The sequence below is a fragment of the Mesitornis unicolor genome, unplaced genomic scaffold (assembly GCF_000695765.1).
Source record: "Mesitornis unicolor isolate BGI_N332 unplaced genomic scaffold, ASM69576v1 scaffold41282, whole genome shotgun sequence".
Taxonomy (NCBI): domain Eukaryota; kingdom Metazoa; phylum Chordata; class Aves; order Mesitornithiformes; family Mesitornithidae; genus Mesitornis; species Mesitornis unicolor.
Window position 1 is genome coordinate 25,694 of NW_010169288.1, and position 13,734 is coordinate 39,427.

The window sequence follows — 13,734 nt, forward strand, 5'->3', positions numbered from 1 at the left end:
ATGGTGGGTCTTGTCCTGGGATGACTCAAATTGGAGGTTGAGGCTGCTGCACGATGCTGGCTCTCCAAGGATGACTTCTGGTGAGTCAGCACTTTGTGACTTTGACTTGTAGCACCTTGAGGGGGTTCTTGGAGGGAAAGTTATTTATTTCCTTTCAGCTTTCTCTTGTAGCCTGAAAAGCTTCCAGGATTGGACCTGTGCAATTTTCCTGTTCTCTGTAGGTGAACAACCCCACGGCACTCTTGCAAGTTTCTTTCTTGGTTCCTGGACCCTTCTAGCTTCCCTTCAGCAGCCATATGAAGCCTTGAAGCTTTCAGCCCTGTGTTGCTGAACTTTGCAGCGTGATCTGTGAAGTATCACGCTGACAAACTTTCCTGTGCACATTCATGGAGGAGAATTCCAGATGTTCCTCTGTGTCCTTCAGCAGTTTTAACAAATTGCAATGGTAAGAATGAAATATATCAGGAAATCATATCCTGTTCTATTATGTCCTGAGCTGCAGATACTGGTTGCATTTACTTTCAAGGGCTGTCCCCATTCAACTGCTCCTATTTCTGTTCTGGAATATTTTATTCTGTATAGAAAGGACTGTGCCCTATTTTGAGAGTCTGCAACTTTATCTGGGTAGATCTATCAGAAGATAATTACTTGCACGAGTAAAACACCTTAAACATAATTCCTGCAGCTTAAAAAATAACAAAATATCTCTTCCAGATTCCAATATATTTTTGGTTAATGCCTTTTTTAAAAAAATTGACACTACCTGGAAAACTATCATATTCTCCCTCTGTATGTCTATATTAAATGTTTTGGACATTTTAAAATTTTCTTCTCAAGTTTTAATAGTATAGAGATGTACATTTACATTCTAAATGCCTTCCTTAACATGCAGTTGACCTTTTTATTTCCCTGGAAATTGCTTAGCTTTTTCACCAGACACCTCCAGATTGCCTGTAAGAATCGTATGTCCCTCTGTTCTTGATAGTCCAGCTAGCTCTGCTTAATCACAAACAAAATCAGATGGTTTATTACAATGAAGCAGCAAGTTGGCAGCTTTACCATAAAAGGAAAAAAACAGACTGAAACCATGTTCCAACACTCGCTCACTGCTTCTTTACATTTGTTAATAACTACACTGCCTAAAGGGGACATTTCTGTACAGTCTGCTGAGAACACAGTAAACAGTTGGCTTTTCACAGCAGCCTCATTTTCTAAAATCTTGGGAACTGTGTTTCCCTCCCATACCTCCCAGTAACTACCAGATTGTTTGTTTTTCCATCTTTAACTCAAGCTTGAATAAAAATGGCTTTGCAGAAAATAGCCAACCTTCTTGAATCTGCAGAAAGCCATAATATATCTTCTCTATGATGATTTATAGACAAAGCACTTAATAAATCCTAATCATCCACATGAAAACTTTGTATCTATTACTACCTCCGGATAATCTGACTTTTCACATTTGTTGTTTATCACTTATTTGCTGTTTGCTGTCAGCAGGGAAGATGGCAGAAGACAGCAGAGTTACTCATCCTTACTGGACCAGTGTCTCAGCTCCATCATCACTGGCAGTCCTGCAGGAAAAAGTCATCCACCCACCTCCAACTCCTCTTCCATGGCCCACATTTCCCTCTCCTTGCTGCTGCAACCTGCAGCATTCATACAGCCACACACCAGGAGGGAGTCACCTGCCTTAAAACCAATTCAGCAAAATTTAAAAGGTGGTTTTCACTTGCAGCAGTTTTGCATCATGACCACATGAAGACTGGTGCTGTCAGCACAAGAGATGGAATGAGGGGATCAAGCCCTTCATGTGGCAGCGGTGCCACTGGGAGCTACTTCATCCAAAATGCAGGAGGGAAGGGTGGGTGCAGAAGCTTAGGGGGATTTTTTATGATTGCATTCTTTAAGTGTAGTTGTAGTAAGCTACTTTGTCTGTAAAGACAGTCAGTGGGGCTCCGTTCAGTGTGGTAGCTCATGGGGACAGATGCATACACAAAATGCTCTCATGGAATATTATATTCTCTTAGTCTTTTAGGTTAAAGACAACTAAAATTTCTGGCTGGAAATGAGCATCAGTGTCTGTGCCTGCACAATAATCGAACTGCATTAGTGATGTGGGAATCAGAAGATTCAACAAGCAACGCGTTTTGAGCATGAGTCAGCATGACAGGTTTTAGGTGCTCAGAACCTCTTGGAACAAGTGCAGATTTTATGTCTGCCCAGCCAACATTTCAGTTCATTCCCATGTCCTGTGAAATGCCAGCTTTTCTGCCTATTTGGAAGAAAGTAAATTATCTGATTTCTGTTAACCATAGCCAAGTATTATAACCAGAACAACTTTCTTGGGACTTTAACATCATCTCTAATGAATACATTAACCAAGTAAGTCTAAAAAGCAGAGGAAGAGTGCAGCGTGCACAGCTCATGTTGTTTTGCTGGATGTTTGTGCTAACAGAGAAGAGAGTGAGAATGCAAAGGGCTGTGCTTGCCAGATGATGAGCCTGCAATAGGAGCAGCGATCTGCAGACACTGAGGCTTGATAAAGAAAAAGATAAAGGGTCCCTGAGACAGCTGAACAAGCTGAATGCTCTTGGCTAAGTGGTCCTGGTCGTGAAGTACCAGAGTGTAATTCTTCAGTCTCATGAATCTAAGCTATATTTTACTTTGGCAAGAAGAAACTATGCAAGTTTCCTAGATAAGGAGCAGTACTGAAATTTCACAAGGAAAATATCCAGTGCCCTGATCCATCTTTATGAGTAAGGCTTTTTGTTTATTTTCCATTTGCAAATATGCTTACAAAAAACTATGAAACTCTCTCTGTCTATACATGTTGCGTGCACACACACACAATCATGCTGATGCCCATTTTCACCACTCCAATGTGAATACAGTTTGGCTGAATAACTAGAGTTATTTTGAGTTTTTTTTTAGTTTTATGCACAAAACATGAGTACATCTTTGCAAACAAAAGCACGGCTTTGAAAACAGCTGGGGCTCTCTTCAGAGGTGGAGAACCTCCAAAATGGCATGTGCATGTCAATAAAAAAGCGAAGCCTGGATGTCCCAGGCTTGTGATGCCAGCCCTGATGTGAGAGCTCCCTGGCTGCCAGACTGGCTGTGCGTGTTTAGGACGGGAGGCAGTGGAAGAGCATTCTCGTAAAGGTTCAGCTGATGATCTATTCTCTCCTCTTTACTTTCTACTTAGTCTCCCCTTTCTCTCTGCTGACAAGAAGAATTCCTTGCAAAGTGGGTATGTGAATAACAAGGCATAAAGCTTCCCCAAGAGTCGGTGAGGACAGCAAATCATTATGAGGACCGAAAAAATGAATAGAAAGAAACAGGCACTCTTGCTGCTCCTCCTCCTAGCACCCAGCCTGGGAGTCACAGCTGAACCCAGGCTGTTCTAGGTGCAGTTAATGACCACAGACAAGTGCAAGCCAGGTCCAGTAGCTTCACTGCTTCTTGGAAGTGCATGTTATGAAGGACAGGAGGCAGTCGGAGAGAGCAAGAGTGAAAGAGGTCCTTATGCTGCTGGAATTAGGCCGATCTATGCTGATATTGGTTTCATGTTATGCAGAAAACTCATGTACTGTCAAATAGGCTGTATTATTATGGTTTTTTCTCTTTCCTGCAGATAGCTTGTAGCCCTTTCCTAGCTGTTTTTCCCCATACCATTTTTAGGGACAAGTAGCAGTATTCTGCACAGCTGAATGAGGAGCGCACTGCTAATGAACTTCAAGAGCCAGAAACTTCTTGCAGAGCTTCCTTGTGAGGCTGGCTGCTCATGTAAGGGATGTGAGGTAAAAAAACCTGCTCTGATGGCAGGGCCTGCTCAGAGCCCTGGGCAGTGCTGGATGCACAGCACAGAGCTCAAGAGGTGATTTTGAAGGCAGATACAGGATTGTGGCTTAAGGGGATGAGCTGATGTCAAGTAAGTTTCTTATAACTGTGGTTACATAAAAGATTATATTTACTGAACTGTATTATTTTAAAAGCACCTGCCCCCTCAGTCCTAAACATATTTTATATGCTTGTCTTAATGAATAACTCTGGTGCTGCAGCACAGAGGAAGGTCTGCTTTCAGGTTGTCTTTTATTGTTGCTTTACTGATCCTTCTCTGCTGCACTGTAGCTCTGCCTTCTGGGAAGTACTCAAACAAAGGAACTGAAATAGTTCCAGAACAGAAATGTCACATAAGCCGTGGGAAGAAAAAAGGTTGATACTGTAAAGCAAATACCCAGTTCTCTGGGTTTAGAATTAAGTTAACTGTATATTAAACACTCATATCTGAAAATGTAAGATTCTTAAGTCAGGAACTGAAGTTACAGTTAGGTAATCAACTTAAGTAAGTAAATAGTCTTCAGGAGTTTAATCTTTAGAACTTCTAAGGATTTTGTTAGCATTACAGTTAGTACATATGAGTACTCAGGACTCTTTTTTAGGGGAAAAGACCTTTTTTGATGCCTTTGATATCAATCACCATTTTCTGTGTGTGTGTGTGTGTGTGTGTGTGTGTGTATATATATATATATATATATATATATATATAGCTTGTACCAAAATGACAGGGTCTTGAGTGGTATTTTCAGTCAGTAGAAGTCTGCCTGGGGTCAGGCAATGCAGCCTGCCTGGAAGCCTATCACAGAGAAGGTGATCTTTGATGTTTTTTTCATTGTGTGGAAGGATTTTAGTCTAAATCTCGGTTTAGAAAATAGCAATTACCTATAACATGGCAAACTGACTACCTGTGACTTCTAGTAAATTCATCAGGTTTATATTTCAAGCAGGATGAGTACAGGAGCACTGCAATACTGTGTACTTTCACCTGCATAGTCAGCTAAGTTGTGCAGTGGTTTTGAATGGATTCATTTCTCTGAAGCAATCACTATATTGTGTATGTATGTAAATACTACAAAGAAATCAATACTGGGTACTAATGTAGCTGCTAAACTGAAATTTTGAAATGCTGTTGATTTTTTTCACCAGTCAGATCTAAAGCCCATAAGCCTTAAATCCTTAAGGTCCAAACTGGAAAGCCCTAGTCTTTCGGGCCACACCTGTGAAGCTGGCTGAACTGGCCATAATTTCTGCAGGATCAAGCCCCTAATGAGTGCAATTAAATTTCAAAGCATTTTGTAGAGCCTTGGTTTCCTGGAGCACCCGAGGTCACTGTAAGTAAGATGGTAACCAGTCGCATCTCTGTAGTCTGTAGGCGTTGAAGCCTCACACATTCATCACTACAGCTTTTTAGTCCCTAAAATATGATTTTTTCCTTAGAGCAACCCCCAGTCTGTCAGTAGTGACTGCAGGAGGAGAAGAGCACTGTGAATTTCAAAGGTTCTGTTTGCACCATTTGGGGCCTGACTGCTTTCCCATTGCTGCTCATTGCCATTATTGTTAGAAAAGAGAGCACATCTCAACTCGGGGCTCCGGAGCATTGGACTGTAACAAAAGAAGCCCCAAAACATTATTTGAATTTGCTTTGCTAGAGGAGAGAGAGAGAGAGAAAGAGAGAAAGTGAGAGAATGCTGATGGATCGAGCAGTACATCAGCTAACTTCAGAATAGTCCCCACTGGTGGAGAGGGAGCATTTTCCATGCCCATATTTGCCAAAACTATTTGCTTGACTTTGAAACCTTCCCACGTGCCTCAACACAGATGGGTAAAAGGATTACTTTTCCTTTTTGAGTCACAGTGTTTGTGGACTGCTGTTCCTGCCAAAGAATTCCTCTGAAACTTCTAGAAAGCTTGCATCACCCTCTGTGACAGAGCTTTTCTGGCTGTGCTCCTTGCAGGAGCCAATGTGGAGTTATCAGGTGTTTTCTCCCACATTACCATGCAGTGATTTCCAAGAACTGTGGCATTAAAAGTTGCTTACCTTGTAGCATGCTTCTGTAGGCTGTGTCCGCGATAGCGTAGATGTGGGGTGGCATCTCATGCCTCTTCTTTCCCTTGTACATGTCGATGATCTTCTCTGAATAAATTGGCAGCTGTTTGTACGGATTTATCACCACACAGAAGAGACCTGAATAAGTCTGCAAGGAAATTCAAATAAAAACTGGCATTAATATTATGCACCATGTCTAGTCTGGGAAGCACAGGGATCGGTTACATTGAACTAACAGGATTTTAGCAAACATTTCTATCCTGCCTAGTGTAATAAATGAAGCAGCGATTTCTGAATGTGCATGTACAGGTGCCTTCCAAGTGTACAAATAACCATTTCTAATAAACTGCCAGGAAGTATGTGAATTTAGCAGTCTATAGAAACACCGCACTTTGATCTGATGTTTGAGCTTCTTGACTTCAGCTATTTTCAGTACACAACGAATCACTCGTCTGTGATAATGTAACAAGTGTCATGCTTAATAATACCTCTTTATATGTGTGTTGTCATACCAGAGTATGTCCCCTGCTCAGGTAGGTGTCAGATGTTGTAAAGTGAAATCCCAGGTAAGAAGCTTGGATTGATGTTAGAAGAAGGCTTCTTAAAAAAGATTATATGAACGCCATATTACCACAATTATTGATGAGAGTCCTTATAAAAAAATTACTGCAGTTCCCTATACATGTCTTAACAGAACAGTCATGCCTTTACTGCATGATTATTTTTGTAATATATTTAAGGAAGAAATGTGGTTTCTGTTTACAGTTTAATTAAGGCATTCATATAAATACATATAAAAGAAAAAAGAACATTTGCTACCAGCTGATAGCTGTTCATCCAGGTTTTGTTAGGTTTTTAAATTCTCCTTTATCTTGGAATGTTCCAGATACTGAAATGGGAGCACAAATAATAGCACATGATGATGGATGGCGAGCCATGTATCACAAACAGTTACTTTAAAAGTAAGCATTTTGCAAGGATGTCCAACTCCTTTTTAAAAAATGAAGATCTAAAAAAAAAAAAATTACCATCTGCTGGAGTATTGGGATATTTAAGCTGGCATATGGCTGTGTTTTTTAAAAACTGGAATGGTTTTAAAACAGCAACAAACTGAAATAATGAAATTACGCTCTTTTTAACGTAGGCATAAGGATGTTTTTATTGCCATGTTGTGTGAATGAGTGTTTTGTGGCATGCAGCTGCTGCCATGCCTTCATTTCAGGGCTGGCTCGAGCTGCCTCAGTTTCCTCATAGGAAGCACTGTAGCATTGTACAGCAGGGCTGTACAGTGGCATCTGGGCACAGGGGTTTCCCTTTCCTGACCATAACAGGAATGGCGCCACACGGTCTCAGCACAGCCTGAGCTTTATATGGTGTTCAGCAGACACAGCAGGAGTGTCTGTCAGCCTCCAGCAGTGAGGAGCAGTTTGGGCGCTCCATGCTGGGCTGGATAATGTCTGGGGTGCTCTGGGTGGTGATTAGGACCACTGTTACAGGCTGTGACTACGTTACCATTCACCTCATGTTGGATAACAAGAAAACCAAGCTCTTCGCAGGTTCTTGATGTCCCCAAGCTATTCCCTTGACATTGAAAGTAGATAATTACTGTGCTGGGTTTTCACTGATGCTGGAGTTCAGAATGATAATTGTGTCCAAATTAAGTACTGTGAGGACAATACACTTGAGAAGTGGCAGGTAATAACCATGCCATGCCAGAGTGACTACCAGAGCTCTCCAGGAAAGGATAGCAAGGCCTTTATATTCAGTAGAAATAGATTTACTGCATGCACTCAACTAATAATGGGAGAGTAAATTTTCAATTCAGGAAATTATTTAGGCCTCCCTTCCCTGACATTTATAGGTGTTTGCCTGACTTGCCACATGCAGGGCTGTTTGCACACCCAGGCATACAATAACGTACCTCTGAAGAGCTAAACTTGAGGCACAAGAGGCAGGTGACTAAGGCAGGGCAAAAGCCTGTGCTGATGGAGTTCAGGAATCCCCATTTCTGACTGTACTGGGACTGCTACCTTCTCTCACCTCAGGGAAAGTTGACGAAGACCTCTTGGTTTTACTGATCGTAATTCTAGGTATCTGTTTTACAAAGATTTTGGGAAAACTGATTAATGTATGTGATGTTTTGAAGATAAGTGAGCTGGCTGGCCAAGCATGTGATGGAAAATGGGGGTTTGAAGTTTCTGTGCTTTAAATCATTCTCCTTGGGGAACAGTCTGCCCAGAGAGGGTACTGTGAGGGTGACAGAGCACTGGAACAAGCTGCCCAGAGGGGCTGTGGAGTCCACTTCCCTAGAGACATTCAAACTGCTGAGGGGTGCCCTCATTCATGGGGATCAATTTGGAAAGGGCGAGTGTGAGGAGGAAGGAGGCAGGCTCTGCTCTGGGATGGCCAATGCCAGGACAAGGGGCAATGATCCCAAGCTGGAGCACAGGAGGTTCTAGCTGAAGATGAGGCCAAACTTTGTCAGTGTGAGGGTGCCAGAGCATGGCCCAGGCTGCCCAGAGAGGTTGTGGAGTCTCCTTCTCTGGAGACACCCAAAGCCCTGGCCGTGTTCCTGTGTGACTGCTCTGGTGATCCTGCTCTGGCAGGGGTTGCACTGGGGGAGCTTTCCAGGGCCCTTCCAACTCCTCATATTCTGGGATTCTGTGATTCCGTATTTAAGACAGACTAGCACAAATACACACATCTACATTGTAAATGTCTACATTTGGGCAGAAGAATCCCACCTCTGGTTCCAGTATGCTTATATAGTTTTCTATATATAAGAAAACATTTTGCACTGTTCAGCAAAGAGGGAATTCATAGTGCCTATGAATACAGGCAGAAGAAACTCTAGTCTCAAATCTGCTGAATTTGCATTGCTAATTTATTAAGGTTTAGTTAATACTTTTTGGTCTAATTTGTGTATGGACAAGGCAGATTCTGTTTGTTCTGAGCAATGTGAAACATGGCAATGCACTTCTTGCCCTTCTTAGTTATCCGTGATAAAGAAAAAAACCAAGGTGTTGTTGCAGTGTACAGTCACTCTGTGAATTTCTCCACTGAATCTTTTTATTTAATAATATTTAATATAAATGCAAGGAACAGATTTTTTTTTCCAGCTAAGTTGAGTTTTTTCTTTAGCAGAATTGGGAACCTCCATTTGTGTCACTGCTGCTCTAAATGGAAAAATGATAAGGTCACATATTCTTTGTGTGTGTGTGATGCCAAGGAACTTAATGTAGGTGTTACGTGGCACAGCCAGCAGATGGGTGTTTATAGTCAGCTTTGCAAGTGGATAAGAACAAAACCGCAAATTCTGTTCAGATGCCCCCTGGTTTCTTTAAAGGTTTGGCAGTATCTAGTGAGGCAGTACTGCCTAAGGCTGTGCAGTTTTAAGTGGTTTTTTGTTACTGAAAATACTAATAACTTGTGATACAAGTAAAAACAGTTTATTTATAACTGTTAATTTCCCATCATCTTAAAATGTAGTCTCTTGAGAAATAAAACTTAATTTCAGATACACTTCCATTTATGAAAAATTATTTGATTTCTAATTGCATTTTCCACTGTTTGAAATGAATTTCCTCTTCCTGTAGAAAGCTAAAATTCCACAAAAAGATCCACTAAGTTAACATATTTGGAATCCTGGAACATCTATGCAGAGTGTTGCTGAGAACAACAACAAAGAAATAAACTGGACACATTTTATCCCTCTTGTCTTCTAGGAATTCTTTTTAGATCTTGCTACAACCCAGAACATTTTCAGACAAATTCCGTTTTAGTAATTAATGCTGCATGTTCTGATATAATAGCACGTAGGTCCATATGTTCACCTGCAAACTTAAAATCCAATAAACTCAAATACTGATGAGATGGAAAGTTTACCTTCTTTCAGGAATCTTGATGATGCCCATATTAGCACATTCCTGAAGATCTCGAGCTTCACTTTTTAAAGTTACACATAACAATTAAATAGTTCCTTTGTTGCAGTATGTGTAACGATCTTATTCTCTCCTTCATTTCCTGCCATTTCTCATATTAATAATGAGGGTTCTACTCCTGCTTCCAAAACCTTGCTACCTAAACTCTGTAATTCCTTTCACTCATCAGTGTGCTGTTGTGCAAGTACCATTTCCACAGATTTAACCAGCAGGTTACTTTTCTGCAGCACAGTGTAGAGATCCTCCGTGTGAAATCCAAGATGACAGCTAAGTTCTAGGGAAACTTTATGGCCTTTCTTACTGTGGAGTTTGCTTAATGTGCATGCAGAGAGATTACAGGGTTGTTAATGTCAAAATATGATTGTGTTAATACACTTGTGTGGGCTGGAAGGCAGAATAATCTTGTCCCTAATTCACACAAGGATAGAGCAGGTTATAATTTGTCCAGGTTTGTCTGATCTGTAAATTGACCAACAAAGAAGAAACGTTCTGGTGGGTGCATGACTTGGGCTCAGTAACACTGGAGCGTTGAGTACTCTCACTTTAATTCTGGGGGGTTTGCTTGTTTCTCCAAACGTAACGTTTTACTCAAGGACCTGCCAAACAAGAACTTGTCAGCTCCCTTTCAGTGGGAGTTTTGCCTGAAAAAAGACTGCATGATTTGGCTTTCCTATATGTTCTTTTTGCAAGTTACTGGAAACCTGTTCAGGTTTACACTGAAGTAATTCACAAGTCCCTATTGACTGATTTATTTCAAAGCAGCAGGACTGAGGTGTTGCTCAGCTGCTGGAGTGTACTTTCCAAAGCAAAGATATCCTTTCAGAATTAGCAAGCTTTGGGGAAGAAACCTTCATGTGTTTTCATTTAGTTAAGTAGAGAAACAATTATTAAAGAAGAAAAGGAATCATGGGGAATAAAGCGAACTAAATCCGTGGTCTGTGATGCATGTGCCCACCTCTCAGTCATGGCATGGCAGTGGTACTGCTAGGGCGGTGTCCCTGCCAGTGGAAGGCATCCACCTGTTTTGTGACAGGACATGGTAGCATGCAATAGGAAATGCCACATGTGGGTTTGATTCTACTTACATAAATCAAACCTGAGAAGTATCTCTCCCTTAGGTTATGCAGCACTGAGGCTTCATTGAGGCAAGTCAGCTCTGCCATATCCTCCACTTTGGAGAACTTTGGAGGGTTCATCTTCTGGATGTCATCCTTGCTCAGTGTCACTTTCTTTCCATTTTCTGCCAGTTCAACTGTCACCTCATCCCCTTTCTCTTCCTTGATACTTGCTGCTTCAAATCCATGTTTCTCTGATGGAATCCAAACCAGTCTCTTCGCTGACCAGTCAGCCTGGGCAAGAGGGTTGTTAATGAAGTTTTTGTCCACAAAGAGGAATTTCTCATCATCACTGAGAACTTTTTGAGCCATTTTGACTCAGTAGACACCTGTTGAGGAAGCAAAATATTCTGTTTTAAAGGGAGACAAATGTTCCAAGCAAAATACATTGGTCAAATCTGCCATGCAGTAGATCAAGAGCACTATAGGTGCTGTGTCATGTCTCACACTTCCATGCAGATACTTTTGGGTCCCAGCTTAGATACCCTGGAGTATCTCTGTTCAGATTCCCATTCCTTTGTTACTGTGTCTGAAATCACCTAAATCAATAGCTTCTTGGCACTAAAACAAATGAGGACACCTGGGCTTATTACTTTATTTAGTTTATATTTTGATCTCTCTGAAGATCAGAGAGAAAAGTAAGGCAACAAGACTGTCAGGACTGCATCAAGACTGCCAGCCAAACAGCTTCCAGGAGCCTCATCTCTTGCCCATCACAAAGTTAATTTAATTCAGATTATAAAAAATTTCTCATCATCCAAATACTGTTGGGTGCATACTGAAATACCAGCGCAATAATGAAATAATTGGTAAAAGAACAGTTCCCAGGCTGCATTCCAAAAGGGACAGAAACAGATTTTCTTGAAAAGGACTATTTCCAATCATTCTAATACCATTTCATTTGAAGAAGTGTAAGATTAAGAAAAAATGAAAAGGAAAAAAAAAAAACAGAAAAAAAAATGCCTATCAGTACTGCCGGTGAAGTAGTAATTTAGGGTTATCTCCTCTCCGTGGTTCAGACAGTGGGAGCTGATCATTTATGAAGGGTAAATATCTACTACATGAGAGAGAGAGGAAATAAAACAAGCCTGGAAATTGCATCAGCTGTTAGGTACTCTGAGCCATGATGCTTAGATCGGAAGGATGATGCATCTGTGTCATGCAGCTGCACATGGATAAAACAATGTCATGGGTAAAGCAGCCGGGTGTCTCTGCTCTGTCAGTGAGAGCACCAGGAGGCAGCTGGTTGTCTGCTCTGGCTGTTGGAGCTGCAAGAGCTTTGCTGATGGTGCTGGAGCTTTCATAAGTGTTCTGCTCCATCCTAGGGGACACCCAGCTCTAAACAAGGACAGGACTGAACAGAGGACTCCTTAGCTTAAAAGCTTAAAATCTTAAAAACAAAATTAAGATTTTAGAGGCACCTAAAAGGGTTAGATGATATCCCACTGAAATGCAGTGGAAATTAGATGCCCTAGCTCCTTAAACTCCCTTGACAATTTTCTCATCTAAAAAAAAACCCCCACCAAAACCCAAACAAAACAACAGCTTTCCTCTAAGTGTGCTTGTTTGAAAGCCACCAGCTTTGCCTGGAAACCCCCAAGAGGAAAATCCACCCAGGCCATCCACACACATGCACATGCGATGTGCGTGGTGGTATGGACCCAAACAGCTTGGCTCTGTGCATCACCACCAGCCCACCCAGTGCTTGCTGCCGCCGAGTCCCTGTGAGGGAGCTCTGTGGGATGTGGCCCTTTGCTCACTCCCAAGGGGATTCTTGGAAGAGAGCTGCAAGAGGAAACTATTTGACCTCTGCGTGGATTAAGGCAGAAAATGTTTTCTTGTTGCCAAGAGGGCTGGTAGAGCTGTGCAGTTCCAATAATGGAGATGGTATTCTCTCTGGCTGAGCTTTCCAGCTGGCAGCTGCAAGGCAAAGCCGGACGCACCAGGCAATGAAGGGAGCACTGCCTCATTGCCAGGGCTGCAGCTCCAGGAGCTTGGGGAGCAACAGGAACCTGCTGTGGCCTTTCCTTCTGCTGTGGTAGCAATGGGCAAGGCACGTTCTGCACCCCACTGCCCCAGCAGCATGGGGGGAATGGCTGTGGCAATGGAGTGGGAGGATTTCAGTCCATCTTGGGTCCAGGACAGAGAGCTATACGGTCATCCTGATGCATCAGAAATGTCAGATCGTGCTGCCCATGGCTACGTGCCAAGTGTCAGCACATCCAAATCAATAGGAATTTGGTATTGCTGTCAGGAACACCAAAAATTAGACTGAACTGCAGAGCTGAGCTTCACAGAGTCAAATCCTGCTGCTTTGAGTCTGCCCATGAGCAATGATGGTGGAAATCAAACTACCAAATAATCCTGACCATTCTTCTTAAAAACCTGACCGAAGATAAAACTGCTACAAAGCATGTCACCAGTGGGATGACCCAAAAGTTCTATTGCTGTTTTGTTGCCCAAGGACCAAGGAAAAGTTCCTTTCCTTGTTAGGTGATAATTCATAAACATCTCCCACAGATGACAGCATGAAGCAGAGAGCTGATCTCTCTGTATTCTACTACATTCTCCTACTGATCCTCTGAAATCTGAGGATAAAGTTTGAGTAGCAGCTGAGTACCACTGTAGTAAACGCCAAAAAAATGCAGTTATGAAGTGTGGATTAATGAATATTAATAGTTTAATAGATCTATGAATATTAAATAATGTGTATTAATATTAAAGAAAAGTTTCTGAACAAAAGGGGTAGAAGACGAGTTCCATAAACTCAACTAGATTTGTCCCAGTGAGC

General features: G+C 41.8%; 1 protein-coding gene across 1 annotated transcript in view; it reads right to left on the bottom strand.

The window, feature by feature from the left end:
• LOC104536628 (myosin-11) overlaps positions 1-11,255 on the bottom strand; it is a gene marked incomplete at its 3' end in the record, with an annotated part of 36,595 nt that extends 25,340 nt beyond the window's left edge. The window contains exons 1-2 of the mRNA XM_010179297.1: positions 10,914-11,255; positions 5,879-6,035 (exon numbers count right to left, since the gene is read on the bottom strand). Of these exons, the coding sequence (XP_010177599.1) occupies positions 5,879-6,035; positions 10,914-11,255 (499 nt within the window). The remainder of the gene's footprint in view (positions 1-5,878; positions 6,036-10,913) is intronic.
• Between the last annotated feature and the right edge of the window lie 2,479 nt (positions 11,256-13,734).